Source organism: Nicotiana tabacum, chromosome 19 (assembly GCF_000715075.1).
Source record: "Nicotiana tabacum cultivar K326 chromosome 19, ASM71507v2, whole genome shotgun sequence".
NCBI classification, from domain to species: Eukaryota; Viridiplantae; Streptophyta; class Magnoliopsida; order Solanales; family Solanaceae; genus Nicotiana; species Nicotiana tabacum.
The window spans coordinates 1781897-1798039 of NC_134098.1; the positions used below are offsets into that span (position 1 = coordinate 1781897).

General features: G+C 41.0%; 1 protein-coding gene across 1 annotated transcript; it reads left to right on the forward strand.

The window, feature by feature from the left end:
• The first annotated feature begins 5030 nt into the window (after positions 1-5030).
• On the forward strand, positions 5031-14237 carry LOC107801745 (protein FRIGIDA-ESSENTIAL 1-like). The gene is made up of 5 exons (XM_075238701.1): positions 5031-5174; positions 11615-11835; positions 11982-12202; positions 12308-13647; positions 13736-14237. The coding sequence occupies exons 1-5, from the start codon at positions 5031-5033 to the stop codon at positions 13763-13765; spliced, it is 1956 nt and encodes a 651-aa protein (XP_075094802.1). The 3' UTR covers positions 13766-14237.
• Positions 14238-16143: the final 1906 nt, after the last annotated feature.

The following is a 16143-nucleotide window of genomic DNA, read 5'->3' on the forward strand; positions in this document are numbered from 1 at the left end:
AAACCTTGAAGTCCAAATCTATCTTTTCTGCTCTACTGTTTCTTTCATTCAGATAGTTGTAATTTCTTCATACTATTACTTGTGGTAAATTCTAGAATGCTCGTGAATTGTGACTCCAGATCCGAATGGTAGTAATGAATACAGTTTTATGATATTTCGCACTTATTATATTTCATCTTAGTTAATTATTGTTAATTACTGAATAGAAATAAGGAATTGGTTTAATGATTCTCTAACGTTGGCTTGCCTAGCAAGTGAAATGTTAGGCGCTATCACGGTCCCGTCGGTGGTAAATTTTGAGTCGTGACAGTTGGTATTAGAGCACTAGGTTGCCTAGGTCTTACGATTCATGAGCAAGCTTAGTAGAGTCTAGAGGATTGGTACGGAGACGTCTGTGCTTATCTTCTAGAGGCTATGAAGTTTAGGAACAAGTTTCACTTCTATTCTTCTCTGTCGTGCGATTTGTCTTTCTCAATACTTATTGAACTCTTCTACTCTTATTCTCTCGTAGATGGCGAGAACACATACCGCTTCTTTAGTTGAGCAGCAGCCAGAGCCTCCAGTGACATCTCCTACGTGGGGCAGAGTTCGAGCCATAGGCCATACCAGAGGCCGAGGCAGGGACATGGCTCAACCTAGGGCCCGAGTAGCAGCCCCAGCAGTGGAGCCTCAGATAGAGCTTGACGAGGAGGTTTTACCCCAGACTGTTCCTACCGGACCAACTCAGGTTCCGGAGGGGTTCATTGCCACCCTAGTACTTCAGGATGCTTTGGTCCGTTTGGTGGTCCTTATGGAGAGTGTGGCCCAGACTGGCGCATTTCCCATGGCACCAGCAGTCTCTCAGATTGGAGGAGGAGCCCAGACTCCCACCACTCCTGCTACGGAGCAGATAGATCCCAGTATCAGGCTCTAGCAGCTCAGCCAGTCGGATTAGTTTAGCCGGTTATTGTGGCACAGGTCGGAGATGGGCCAGCTATGTCTTCTGAGGCTTTATGGAGATTGGACAGGTTTACCAAGCTCTTTCCTGTTAACTTTAGTGGTGCTCCTTCAGAGGATCCCCAGGAGTATCTTGGCAGCTGTCATGAGGTTCTACGAAACATGGGTATAGTGGAGACCAATGGGGTCGATTTTGCTGCATTTCAGATGACTGGTTCCGCTAAGTGTAACGACCCGACATGTCTTTTTGAGTATCACAACCTCGTTCCCCCATTTACTGCTTAATTTATGCCTTACAGTTGATTTATGACTTATCGGGTTAGTTAGTTCGGGTCCAGAAGGAATTTGGAGTGAAATGAGACACTTAGTCTCATAATTGAAAACTTAAGTTGGAAAAGATGACTGTATATTCACTTATGTGTAAACGACCTTGAAATTGAATTCTGATGACTCCAATAGCTCCGTATGGTTATTTTGGACATAGGAGCGTGTCCGGAAAATTATTTGGAGGTCCGTAGTAGAATTAGGCTTGAAATGGCGAAAGTTGAATTTTTGGGAAGTTTGACCAAGGGGTTGACTTTTTGATATCGGGGCCGGAATCCAATTCCGGAAATTGGAATAGGTCCGTTATGTCATTTATGACTTGTGTGCAAAATTTGAGGTCAATCGGACTTGATTCGAAAGGTTTAGACATCGAATGTAGAAGTTGGAAATTTCATAATAGACTAAAGTTTCAAGTGAGTTCGCACAAGGCCTAACTTTGAATGAATATATATATATATATATATATATATATATATATATATATATATATATATTATGTGATGATCTAACTATAAAATAAAATATCTTCGAGTCTAGTTTCTAACGCTTCAAACCGTTCGTCATTTGGACATTCCCACAAGAAGTTATGACCAAATTACCAAAGTCTGGAAAAATATGATTCTGCGAGCAATTCTACGATCGCAGAACCATTATGCAATCGCAGAAGTAGTTATGCGACCGCAAAATGGTCGCAAACCTGTCCAGTGAAGCCCATTTCTGGGCATCGATTTTGTGGTGTATTTTGTGACCCGCATACCCATTCTGCGGTCCATTATGCGACCGCAGACCTACTTTCGGAGGGTTAATTTATCTATTTTCATAACCCGATCCCATTTTGATAAATAGGCTTTGGGACTCATTTTGGAGCAAAAATCTGACTTTTTTAGAGAGAAGGGAGAGTTTTCTAGAGATAGGAAGAAGCTCAAGTGCTTTGTTCATCAAGATCTTGTTCAAGCTTTGAAATCCAACAAGGAAATATCACAAGATCTTCACCCAAGAGGTAAGGTGCTAACCCCTAGTCTTCAATTTCGAGTTTGGGTAAAAATGGATGATTAAGAGTATGATTCTTGGGTGTAATAGTATTATACATACCAATAAGGTTTGTGGAAAGATCGTTGAGTTCAAATGGGTAAAGATTGAGTTGAAAATGGTAGAAATCTTCAAAGACTTTAACTTAGGATTTGAGGGTCGAGTTGATGTCGGAATTTGGTGAAATTTGTATGGTTGGACTCGTGGTTGGATGTGCGTACAGATTTTATAATTTTTGTTGGGTTCCTAGACGTGGTCCCCACGGGCGATGTTTTAGTTAATTTTGGATTTTTATTGGAAAATTAGTATTTCCGTATGAAATTATTACAATAATTAGTATTGATTGAATCGAATTAATTGTGGCTAGATACGAGGCTTTTGGAGACCAATTCACGTGGCAAGGGCATAGCGGAATAAAGAATTACACAGTTTGAGGTAAGTAACACTTCTAAACTTGGTTCTGAGGGTATGAATCCCCGAATTTGGTATGATATAAATTGTTTGGGGGTGACACTCACGATAGGTGACGAGCGTGTGGACGTGCACCATATAAATTGTGTCTTGAATAAATCCTGTGCAGTTGTAAAGATTAAAGAATCATGTTATTATCTGAACATATGGCACGTGTTAGAGAAATTAAGCTGAGGCTAGTAATAAAGATCATGTTTAGGTTATGTGCCGATATTTTAGGACCCATGGGGTCGTGATGCTGTTGAATTAACTGTTCTAAAATATACATTTCACACTCAGTAATAATTGTCCATTGTAAGGATATTTATGGGATTGAGCTGCGCAACACAGCAGGCCATTTGACTTTATATATGTTATTATTAAATGGATCGGGGCTGCCCGCCTACAGCAGGCCAGAATGGCTTTATACATTATTATTGTTCTGGATCGGGGTGGCCCGTCTGCAGCAGGCCTCATTGGCTTTACTATTTTATGGATCGGGGCTGCCCGCCTGCAGCAGACCTTAAAGGCTTTGTTATTATACGGATCGGGACTGCCCGCCTGCAGTAGGCCATATTGGCTTTGTATTACGCTTGGGCTGAAGGGGCCTCTCCGGAGTTTGTACACACCCTTAGTGAGCGTAGATGATCATCGATATTCAGTATCGACTTCCCAGGGCATGGACTTGCCTTACTTATTTGTATTGTAATGAGTTATGTGGACATGGATCTTGTCAGTATCATTTATATTTAGGGATAAATTATCCCAGGGCTGGATTAGCCTTATACGGTACTGGGTGACTGGTTGTCAGTCGATGTGCATATATATATATATATATATATATATATATATATATATATATATATATATATATATATATATATATATATATATATATACACACAAGAACACCCCTGGGCTAGATTGGCCATAAACAGTACCAAGTGACCGGATAATTTGTGACCAGTATTTACGTGAGATCTTTCTACTGAGATGTCATATGCCTCATATCATGCAGTATGGATCTATTTCACTTGTACTGAGTTTACTGTTGAACTTGAAAGCATGTCAATATTTCTGTACCATTATTTTTATTGGATTGTACCTGCGGAGCTCATCCTTTCTTTCAGCCCAGAGGTTAGTCTTATTACTTATTGAGTTAGTTGTACTCATACTACACTCTGCACCTCGTGTGCAGATCCAGGTGCTTTCAGACACGGGGATTGTTAGATTTCAGAGTACTATCAGTTGAGGACTATCAAGATAGCTGTTTGGCGTCCGCTGACCTTGCCTCTCTTTCCTTCAGTTATTGTACTGTTCTATACTTTTAGATAGTGGCTTTTTATCTGTCAGACATTATATTCATATTAGATGCTCATTTACTCCGTGACACCGAGTTTTGGGAGTGATATATTTGAAATTTTGAGATTTCTTCCGCTGAATTAATTATTTAGTTTTCAAATTTAAAAGAAATGGTGGTTTATTGAGATTTTTGGCTTGCCTAGTATTGAGATAGGCGCCATCACGACATGTGAAATTTTGGGTCGTGACACTAAGAAATGGTGGAGAGATTACTTGTTGACCAGACCAGCTGGGTCGCCTGCTCTTACTTGGGACAAGTTCTCTCAGCTCTTCATAGAGAAGTTTCTGCCTATCACATTGAGAGAGGAGCGTCGCCATCAGTTTGAGCATCTCCAGTAGGGCAGTATGACTGTTACTCAGTATGAGACCCGTTTTGTGAATTTGGCCCGTCACGCTATTCTTCTGCTTCCCACCGAGAGAGAGAGAGGGTGAGGAGGTTTATTGATGGACTTGCTCAGCCTATCAGATTGCAGATGGCTAAGGAGATTGGGAGTGAGATTTGTTTCCAAGTGGCTACTAATGTCGCCAGACTAGTTGAAATGGTTCTTACTTAGGGAGGTCAGGGGTCTGAGAAGAGACCTCGTCATTCCGGTGAGTTTAGCGGTGCCTCATCTAGAGGCAGGAGTACTTTTGGTAGAGGCCATCCTCCCAGGCCGTTTCATTCAGCGCTCCAGGCATCCCACGGTGCCTCAGGTGGTCGTGGCCCTCGGATGCATTATTTCGACCAGCTAGCCTACAGTGCACCACCATCTCCTATTAGTGCACCTCCACTCCAGAGTTATCAGGGTGGTTATTCAGGTCGACAGGGTCAGTTTCAGGGTTAGCAGTCACAGTAGCCGAGGTTATGTTATACCTGTGGTGATTCGAGGCACATTGCTAGATTTTACCCTCGAGCAACGGGCAGCTCACAACATCAGAGTTCTCGTGCCATGGTTCCGGCACCAGCTGCTGCAGCACCTGCTCAGTCAGCCAGAGGTAGGGATCAAGAAGCCAGAGGTAGGGGCCAGACTGTTAGAGGTGAAGGGCAGGCCGTTAGATGTGGAGACCGGCCAGTTAGAGGACGTCCCAAGGACGTAGTTAAGGGTGGTGGGGCCCAGCCCCAGTGTGATGCTTTCCCAGCCAGGCCTGAGGCTGAGTCATCTGACGCTGTTATCACATGTACTGTTTTAGTTTGCAGTAGAGATGCTTCGGTTCTATTTGAGACTCGTGTAGATCTTCTACTTCTTGACATGGTTGATTTTGATGTCATACTGGGTATGGATTGACTGTCACATTATCATGCTATATTATATTGTCACGTCAAGACGGTGACCTTAGCCTTGCAGGGGTTGCCTCGATTAGAGTGGATATGGAATCTTAGACATTCTGCCAGTAGGGTTATCTCTTATATGAAGGCTCGACATATGGTCGAGAAGGGGTGTCTAGCTTATTTGGCTTATGTCCGCAATTCTAGTGCGGAGGTTCCTTCCATAGATTCGGTGCCGGTTGTTCGTGAGTTTCCAGAGGTGTTTCCTGCAGACCTGCCGGGGATTCCACCCGACAGGGATATTGATTTCTGCATCGATTTGGCTCTGGGCACTCAACCTATTTCCATTCCGCCATATCGCATGGCCCTGCCAGAGTTGAAAGAATTGAAGGAGCAGTTTCAAGATTTGCTTGATAAGGGCTTCGTTAGACCCAGTTTCTCACCCTGGGGTGCACCTGTGTTGTTTGTGAAGAAGAAATATGGATCGATGAGGATGTGTATAGATTATCAGCATTTGAACTAAGTCACCATCAAGAACAAATATCCATTACCGAAGATTGATGATTTATTTGATCAGCTTCAGGGTGCCAAGGTGTTTTCAAAGATTGAATTGAGATCTGGCTACCATTAGTTGAGGATTAGGGCATCTAATGTTCCTAAGACAGCTTTTCGGACTTGGTATGGGCATTATGAATTTCTAGTGATGTTATTTGGGCTAACAAATGCCCCAACAACAATCATGGATTTGATGAACCAAGTGTTCAAACCCTACTTGGATTCCTTTGTGGTTGTATTTATTGATGATATCTTGATGTACTCCCACAATCGAGAGGAGCGTGAGCAGCACCTTCAAATTGTTTTTCAGACACTAAAAGACAACCAGTTATATGCTAAGTTCTCAAAATGCGAGTTTTGGTTGAGTTCAGTTGCTTTCTTGGGTCACCTTGTATCAGAAGAGGGTATTCAGGTGGATCCTAAGAAGATTTAGGCAGTACAGAACTGGCCTAGACCCACATCAAATACAGAGATCCGTAGTTTCCTGGGTTTGGCGGGCTATTACCGTCGATTTGTAGAGGGGTTTTCATCCATAGCAGCCCCATTAACCAGATTGACCCAAAAGGGTTCCCTGTTCAGGTGGTCAGACTAGTGTGAAGTGAGCTTTCAGAAGCTCAAGACTGCTTTCACCACGACACCAGTATTGGTGTTACCCACAGGTTCATGATCTTATACAGTATATTGTGATGCATCTCGTATTGGTCTGGGTGCGGTATTGATGTAGGGTGGCAAGGTTATTGCATATGCTTTACTGCAGCTGAAGGTTCACCAGAAGAATTACCCTGTTCATGATCTAGAGCTGGCAGCCATTGTTCACGCGCTGAAGATTTGGAGGCACTATCTTTACAGCGTGCCATGTGAGGTATTCACTGATCATCGGAGCTTGCAGTATTTGTTCAAGCAGAAGAAATTCAATTTGAGGCAGAGGAGGTGGTTGGAGCTATTGAAAGACTATGATATCACCATATTGTATCATCCCGGGAAGGCCAATGTGGTGGCCGATGCTTTGAGTAGAAAGTCAGTCAGTATGGGTAGCCTTGCCTATATTCCAATTGGTGAGAGACCGCTTGCATTGTATGTTCATGCCTTGGCCAACCAGTTCGTGAGGTTAGATGTTTCCGAGCCCAGCCGTGTTCTAGCTTGTACAATTGCTCAGTCTTCTTTGTTTGAGTGCATCAGAGATCGGCAGGATGACGATCCTCATTTACTTGTCCTTAGATACACAGTGCGACACGGTGGTGCCAAACAGGTTACTGTTGGAGATGACGGAGTTTTGAGGATGCATGGTCATATTTGTGTGCCTAATGTGGATGGACTTCGTGAGTTGATCCTTAAGGTGTCTCTCAGTTCCCGGTATTCTATTCATCCAGGCACTGCCAGGATGTATCGGGACTTGAGGCAGCATTATTGGTGGAGGCGAATGAAGAAGGACATAGTTGCCTATGTAGCCCAGTTCCTAAATTGCCATCACGTAAAGTGTGAGCATCAGAGACCCGGTAGATTACTTCAGAGGTTAGATATTCCTGAGTGGAAGTGGGAACGTATCACTATGGATTTTGTTATTGGACTCCCACAGACTCAGAGGAAGTTTGATGCAGTTTGGGTTATTGTGGACATGCTGACTAAGTGTGTGCATTTCATTCTTGTGGCAGTTACCTATTCCTCGGAGCGGTTGGCAGAGATTTACATTTGTGAGATCGTCCGTCTTCACGGTGTGCCCGTGTCTATCATTTCTGATCGAGATACGCTATTTACCTCGCACTTTTGGAGGGCAGTACAATGTGAGTTAGGTATGCGAGTTGAGTTGAGCACAACATTCCATCCTCAGACGGACGGACAGTCAGAGCGCACCATTCGAATATTGGAAGATATGCTTCACGCTTGTGTTATAGACTTTGGAGGCTCTTGGGATCAGTTCTTGCCACTTGCGGAGCTTGTTTATAATAATAGCTAACAGTCGAGAATTCATATGGCTCTATTTGAGGCATTATACAGAAGGTGATGTCGTTCGCTAGTTGGCTGGTTTGAACTGGGAGAGGCTCGGTTATTGGGTACCGATTTGGTACAAGATGCCTTGGATAAGGTCAAGATTATTCAGGATCGACTTCGCACAACTCAGTCTAGGCAAAAACGTTATGTCGACCGTAAAGTTCGTGATATTGCATTCATGGTTGGAGAAAGAATATTGCTTCGGGTAACGCCTATGAAGGGTGTTATGATATTTGGAAAGAAGGGAAAGTTGAGCCCTAGGTATATCAGGCCATTTGGGATCCTCGAGAGAGTGAGGGAGGCAGCTTATAGACTTGCGTTGCCTCCAGGGTTATCCTCAGTTCATCCGGTATTCCATGTGTCTATGCTCCAAAAATATCATGGTGACCTGTCCCACATGTTAGATATCAGCTCTGTCCAATTGGACAAGGATGTGACTTACGAGGAAGAGCCGACGGCAATTCTAGCCCGACAAGTTCGCCAGTTGAGATCAAAGAGTTACCCTTCAGTTCGAGTGCAGTGGAGAGGTTAGCCTATTGAGGCAGCTACTTGGGAGTCCGAGTACGATATACGGAGTAGATATCCCCACCTTTTCACCAGCCCAGGTACTTTTCTAAAACCCGTTCGAGGACGAACGATTGTTATAGAGGTGGAGAATGTGAAGACCTAAATAGTCATCTTATGTTTTAGAATTTGAATCTGCGCCCTTAAGCCTTAAAAATCTCACTTTTACCCTCTTCAATTTGCATGCGCAGTCTGGGCAGGTTTCCGGAAAGCTTTTATGTTGAAAATTGATGAAAATAAGAATTTATGCTTTAAAAGTTAATTTTGGTTGACTTCGGTTAACATTTTTGGTAAACGGGTCCGGATTTATGTTTTGACGGTTCTGGTGGGTCCGTATCGAATTATGGGACCTGAGCGTATGCCCAGAATCGAATTCGGAGGTCCCTAGCTCAATTTATGAATTTTTGATGAAAATTAAAAGTTTGAAAATTAATTATTTTTAAGAATTGATTGATGTTTGGCATTGTTAGTGCCGTATCCGTATTTTAGTTTCGGAGTCCGGTACAGGTTCATTATGATATTTAAGACTTGTCTGTGAAATTTGGTGAGAAACGTAGTTGATTTGACGTGATTCGGACGTCCAGTTGAGACGATATGAACTTTAAAGTGTTCTTGAGAATTTCATTTGATTTGGTGCTAAATTTAGAGTTCTAGGTGTTATATTTGCGATTTGATCGCGCGAGCAAGTTCGTATGATATTTTTAGACTTGTTTGCATGTTTGGTTTGGAGCCCCGAGGGCTCGGGTGAGTTTCGATCTTTCGGATAGGCCACTGGATGTTTTAAACTTAGAATATTTTGCTGGTATAACTGAACCTGTTGCAGGCCTCTGATCTCGCAATTGCGAGATCAGGCATCGCAAATGCGAACATAACAGGGTCCGCAATTGCGAGGCTTTCATCGTAATTGAGATCAAAAGCCTAGGCTAGCAGTTCTCGCATTTGCGAGGTTACCTTCGCAATTGCGAAGGGAGTCTGGGAAGGGCAGGTTCGCAAATGCGAACATCTACTCGCATTTGCGAGGTTCAGTGGTCGCAAATGCGACACTTTCCTCGCATTTGCGAAGGAATCAGGATTGTCAAGGGCATCGCAAATGCGATTGTTCCTTCGTATTTGCGAGCTTCGCATTTGCGAAGCTCAGGTCGCAATTGCGACACGTGCAGCTGAGTAAAAGGGACTTAGAAGGGATTTTTCAAAACCTATACCTCAAGAGGCGATTTTCCAAAGACCAAATCTTCCCCAAATCATAGGTAAGTGATTCCTAACTCTTTTCTTTCAATCTTTTACATCTTATAACACGATTTCAACCTAAAATCTAGAGTTTTCATGTTGGAATTAGGGATTTTTGGGTAGAACTTAGGAATTTCTAAATTTGGGGATTTAGACCTCGAATTGAGGTCGGATTCCAAAACCAATTGTATATCCGGTCTCGGGGTGAATGGGTAAAAGGATTTTGGTCCGAACCTCGGGGTTTTGACCAAGTGGGTCCGGGGTCGAATTTTTGTTTTTTTGGATAAAAAATTGGAAAATTTAATCTATGCAATATAATTAATTTCTTAAGCTATATTTGATATTATTGAGTCATTTTTGAATAGATAAGAGTGGTTTGGAGGTGAATTCCAAAGGAAAAGCTGTGATTGAAAATTAAGTGGCCTTCAGAGCAAGGTAAGTGTTGTGTCCAACCCTCACTTGAGGGAATTAGGAACCTTAGATTACTTGCTAAGTGAAATTCATGTGAGTGGTGTATATGTGAGGTGACGAGTACTTATGCGCCGCCAATTTATCTGTTTTTTTATGTTTCTCAGTTTTTCTTATATTGTCTCATTCCTATGCCTAATTGCTATGTGTTATACTAGTGTTGATCAATTTATCGTTCTTATCATGTTTACGGATTTTCTGGTGATAATTGAGTTTTTATTTCAAAGTTGAGATTGATGTTATGGAACCAAATGTTGAAGTAAGGTTTGTACTTGTTATTATATATCCATATTGTTATTTATGCATTGCATTATGGTAAGGGAGAGTGTTAATTCACGAAGGGTGATGCAATGCCATATTGTGAGTGTTAATACACGAAGGGTGATGCCGTGCCATATTGTGAGTGTTAATGCACGAAGGGTGATGCCGTGCCATATTATGAGAGTTAATGCACGAAGGGTGATGTCGTGTCGTTTCTATTAATTTTATGGTGAGATTGAGAGTAAAAGCACGAAGAGTGATGTCGTGCATGTTTCCTTTATTGTTTTCATAATCCACGAGTGGATATGTTTTCACAATTGGGGGTGGAGCAGTGTCTTAGAAATCATTCAAACAAACGTGCATCGCCCGTTCTACAATGAAATCTGAATTCATAGCTTTAGATAAGGCCGGTAAAGAAGTTGAATGGCTCCGGAATTTCTTGGAAGATATTCCATTTTGGCCCAAACCTTTGGCACCATTTTGTATACATTGTGATAGTCAAGCAGCAATAGGCAGGGCAGGGAGCGTTATGTATAACGAAAAATTTCGTCATATACGACGGAGACACAATACCGTTAGACAACTACTCTCTAGTGGTGTTATCACAATTAACTACATAAAGTCAAGAGATAACGTATCGGATCCACTTACAAAAGGCCTATATAGATAGGCAGTTGAAAGATCATCAAAAGGAATGGGGTTAAGGTCTAGGACAAGTCATTATGACGGTAACTCTACCTAGTAGACTGGAGATCCCATGAGCTAGGTTCAAAGAGATCAAACAAAGTTATGAATGACGGTTCAACATTGTCAAATAACTCAACCCATTCTCGTGATGAAGACAATGTTCAAAAATCGAGGTAAAGCATTAAGGCTTTTTGATGAGTCAACAAAGCTTAAAGGTTTTTTAATGATTTGTTTAGTCTGGCAGGATATGACCAGATAGTGTGTCTATAGGATTACACGTTTAGAAATCACCTATGTGAGTGTGAAGTGTAAGCCACTTCAAGGGGAATGAAAGTAAAGGCCCATTCTCTAAGCACTCATGAAACCAGGCGGTATTCATGGTTGAAACGAACACAACCGTGAGAACCATAGATGGTTAAGGATTGATTGTGTGACTTATGTTGTCTAGGTATACAACAAAGTTCGACGGTTCAAAGATATCAAATCTACCGATTGACCGAGTATATCCGATATAAGTTCACTACGGAAAGTTCAAAGGGAAACCTACTAATAGAGTCTGATGTCCAAGCTTCTGGATTTGAGCATGGTGAAACAAATAGAGAGAAAATCCAGCCTTTTGGTCAAGCAGTGGATGCCGAAATATTGACTGATGTTTCTGGCAAGGTGGCTATTGGTGTTCAATTTACTGAAGGAGGTGATCAAGAAGCTGTGGACGATTTAAAGCAAACATCACCAAGGTTTTAGTTATACTGCTGATGCCTTGTTCATTCTTTTTTTTGTAGTTGGAAGTTGGGTCTTATGCTGCTTTTCGATGTCTCTTACTGGAAGTTCTTTTGCGTATAGTTTAAGTAGAACCAAGTTTGATGGTATCTAGTCTTTCCAGGTTGGACGTTCTCAAGACAAGGGAAAGAAGTTCGTCCCCTGCTGCTGATTCTAGGGGTGGAAGCAAAAGATTAGCAATGAGATGTGAGTTTTTTTCCAGGGGTTGGTGCATCAAAGGGAACTCTTGTAGATTTCTTCACATAAAGGACCATGTAACGAGCCATGATAAGGATGTCATTCTAGACGAGGCTATGATAAAAGGCAAACTTGCAAATGGCAAAGGTAATTCTGAACCTTAGTCGTTTATAATGATGTGTCACCATGCTTTAATTCGATATGGTAGCGCCTTGGATAACTAATCAGGATGAGGTGCGTTACTCCCTATAGGTTTGGAAGAGAATGGCAAGAGATCAGTGCTGGATGGTTCTTCTGATTCAGTACCATCAGCAGTTCAATCTGGAGAAAATATAAAATTGAGAAGTGACGAGGAATTGCATATGCGTATGGATGGTCCTTCGTCCATCCAAGAGGTTGGAAGAGAGTCTCTTGGATGTAAACCATACTTGGCTGGTTATAGCACCTCTTCTTCTCCATTACTCAAAGATGGTTCTGTACATAAAAATAGCCTCCATGGTGGAAAGCGTAGCTCAGTCCTGTTATCTGATAGTCACCAAAATACTGTAGTTTCCTCTTACACCTCAGGTTTGGATAATGTGAAATATAAGAGGAGCCGGTCTGTGCACGACAATCATGGTTTGCAAGTCTTGAATGACTCTGTAGATAGGTTGTCTCATCGTTGTTCGTCTTCGCGGAACATAGATGCCCTTGATGATCAGAAGCTTTTGGATAGTAGCCAAGAATATTCTTCTTCTAAATCCACCTCTTTGCAGCAGAAGTCTTCGGCATTTCCTAGTTCTGAAGCTGAACTTTCGCGGGTTGATTTATCACGGGACGCACGGCGATCATCTGATTATAAAACTAAGGTTTCTTCTGACAATTGGGAGCCATCTGTTCCTTTTCGACCATCATTCTTTCTTAGTCAAATCATTGGATGTCCTGAAAGTCTATATGATCCTCTTCGTGATAGTATTGAGCAAAGTAATGTAGGAGATGGGCCCTCAAAGTTCTCTTCCTCTGGAAAAGGAGGGCCTGTATTCACCAAATGTACGCAGGAAAATGATGATCCAGTTTCACCAGGAACCTTGGGTCCAGAACAGAGCTCCAATAAACATCCAATTTCTGGTCATGTCTACCATAGGGATATATTGCCTGACAACTTGTCTGAGAAAGAATTGTCTAATAATGAAGCAGATACAGCAGATACGGCAGTTGCTCATCAGGAACACATAAATACCTCTTCAAAAGCAGATAAACTAAATTTATCTACTGAACTACAACGCACCAGGCTCCGGAAAAAGACAAAATCAGAATTTGAGAGGCTCGGACATGGAAATGAAATTGATATTGACTGGAAAACAGATAGATCTGTCAACAAAGAGTCGAGAGTTTTGAAGCATTTTCATGCTGCTCTTGTGGAATTTGTTAAAGAACTACTAAAGCCAACTTGGAGTGAGGGTCTCATGAGTAAGGATGCTTACAAGATAATAGTCAAGAAGACAGTTGATAAAGTTGTCAACTCTTTGCATCCCCATCAGGTTCCTGGTACGGCTGAATCAATCAGACAGTATCTTTCTGTATCTCAGCCAAAACTTGCTAAGCTCATTGAGGTGAGTCATGCTTCGAAAATATTACTGATGATGTACAGTCTGTGAAGTCTATTCGTCCCTAAATTTGACAAGTAATTTGCTTTTGCAGGCGTACGTGGATAAATATGGAAAATCTTGAAAATATCAAATGAGCTTTGCTCAGAATAAGGGGTACGTGGATATATATGGAAAATCTTGAAATTATTAAATGAGTTCTGCTCAGCATATTGCCAACAATAGCGAATTGGTGAAACACATTTTTGTGAGCCTAATTTGCTACTTCTAGGGGTTTTAGAATGAGGACTTGGAAAACATTAATTTTTTGTATGGATTTTGTCTTTTTAGGTAGGAACCTTTCTGCTACCTTTATGGGCTGAAGAATTTTTCCCTTGTGTTTACTGAGTTATAGTTTCAGCAGAATTTGCAAATATGTGCACTTGTGTCCTTAAGCGAAGTCCGCTATCGTAATAAGTGCTCATTGGGCTTATAGCAATGGCAGTTTCTAAATAGGGTCTTGCTGGTTCAGGTTGTTAGAGGATTTTGTATTAGTTTAGAATGTTAAAATTGTTAAGGTATTGAGCTAGATATTGTCCCACGTTGGACAAATATGATAATGTATGTGTTAGGCACCTCTAATTAGGTGGTGTTATATATTGATCAAATTAATATCCTCTCCTCTTATCTTATTCTCTGATCACATAGGCTTCAATAACTTCTTTCTTCATCCTTCTGTTACACAAGGGTATCATGATCTATTCCATTGGCTTATGGCTTTTACTTTGAGATGGTACAACCTAATAAAATTGACTTAAATATGTTAAACACACTTACGTTTTGCCTGTGGTGCTAATCAATTTTCACATATAGGATGTTATGAGAAGCTCTAAGTGGCTCTCTGATGGTGAATTGGGACAGTGAAATGGTTATTTGAATTTGGTTGTACATATAAATCGGTAATATCATTGCATATAGGGCATAATTTGAAGGGAGAAGACAACATGTTTTCATAATTCCAGATACAATTAATTCTTGCATGTAAAACACACACGCGTCCGTTCATTCCTTTATTTTATAGCCATTTCCCATTCATGTGAGGGATTTTAAGCTTGTGTAGCTTAAAGAGGGTGAATGAGAAATGGAGGGAAAATAAAATATTTGAGTTTCCCTTGGCAAAGGGACATTGTCCCATATCGGAGGAAGAAAAGACTTTTGATGGGTATATATATAATTGCTCTTCTTCTAGCTCTTAAAGAGTTAAGAAAAAGGCAAGTCTCGCTCCGTCGTCGTCATCGCTCGGCTTCGGCTTCGGAATTAATTATTTAATTAATTAATTAAATAATTAACGAAAAATTCATTCCAGAATAACCCATGACCCGCGACCCAGTTCGGTCAGGCCCGTTTTCTTTCCCGGATTATTTTTAAATACATTTTTCCCGCAATATTTCAAACACCCCTTTTCCAACAGCCATGGCTGTTTCTGAAAGGTTGCTAACCTTTTCAGACACAATGCCAGCAACTCTATAAATAGAGTTTGAATCCTAGAATCTTTCCTTACGAAATTTTCTGAGCTTCTTCTTCTTCTGCACAATAAATTCCAGTGTGTTTTACAGCCTTCGAGTGGCTCGCTGTTCACCTGCGTTTTGGTACCAATACTCCGGTGAGTTAAATCGTTCTATCCTGGGAGGATATATTCCAGCACCTCGGGTACTTGAGGGGAATAATTTCCTTAAGGACACACTGTGTATTTAGTGGGCTCGATTTATTCCTATACTATTTTTTTTTATTTTTTCAGAATCTATTTCGTTAAACAAGTATTACTAACTTTCTGTTTTGTTTTTTCAGAAAGTTTAATTGTTTATTACAGCAATACAGAAATATAACACGAACATGTGTGTACACTATTGAATTCCCTTACCTTGAACATGGTTGATTTGTTAAGGCTCTTAGACCTAAATTTCCATGCACAATGCTTGCTAAGGCACTCGAGGCAGTAGCTGGGAAGTCAAAAAATGTTGAAGTACAATTAACATACAAAAGTAATACAATTATAGTACAAAAGTAAAAACCCTTTATAGCACTGAATAATTGATAAAAACCCACTTACTTAAGCATCAAGCGAAATTAACCCACTTACCATACAAAAATTAAATACAATAACCAGCAATACATACATTTCTTTGCATGTTAATATTATATTTGTATATTTGTCAAAAGTAATTACCTGTTTTCAAATGACCTTTTCACCCTGAATTGGAATTTGTTCATAACTGCATAATGCTTCGTCACACTGACAATCTTATATTTGTCTAGGTAAATCTGACCGACCTTAATACTTTTAGGTAGTATGTCTGCTATTATTAAACACTCACAACCACCATTGTATCACATGAATCCACCTCAAGCAAATTTACTTTCTCAGAAACACTGCCAAATGTATCACCATTGTATGGTAATTGTAGCAAGCTACTTTGTGCATTTTCGAAGGACTCTGCAATGATATTCTTGTCTACCGTATTC

What these genes read in the sequence shown, in the direction of transcription:
- LOC107801745 (XM_075238701.1), top strand. Translation starts at nt 5,031, where the DNA reads ATGGTTCCGGCACCAGCTGCTGCAGCACCTGCTCAGTCAGCCAGAGGT. An exon ending in CAAACTTGCAAATGGCAAAG is followed by an intron (nt 12,203 to 12,307) that starts GTAATTCTGAAC and finishes TACTCCCTATAG; the next exon opens with GTTTGGAAGAGAATGGCAAG. An exon ending in AACTTGCTAAGCTCATTGAG is followed by an intron (nt 13,648 to 13,735) that starts GTGAGTCATGCT and finishes TTGCTTTTGCAG; the next exon opens with GCGTACGTGGATAAATATGG.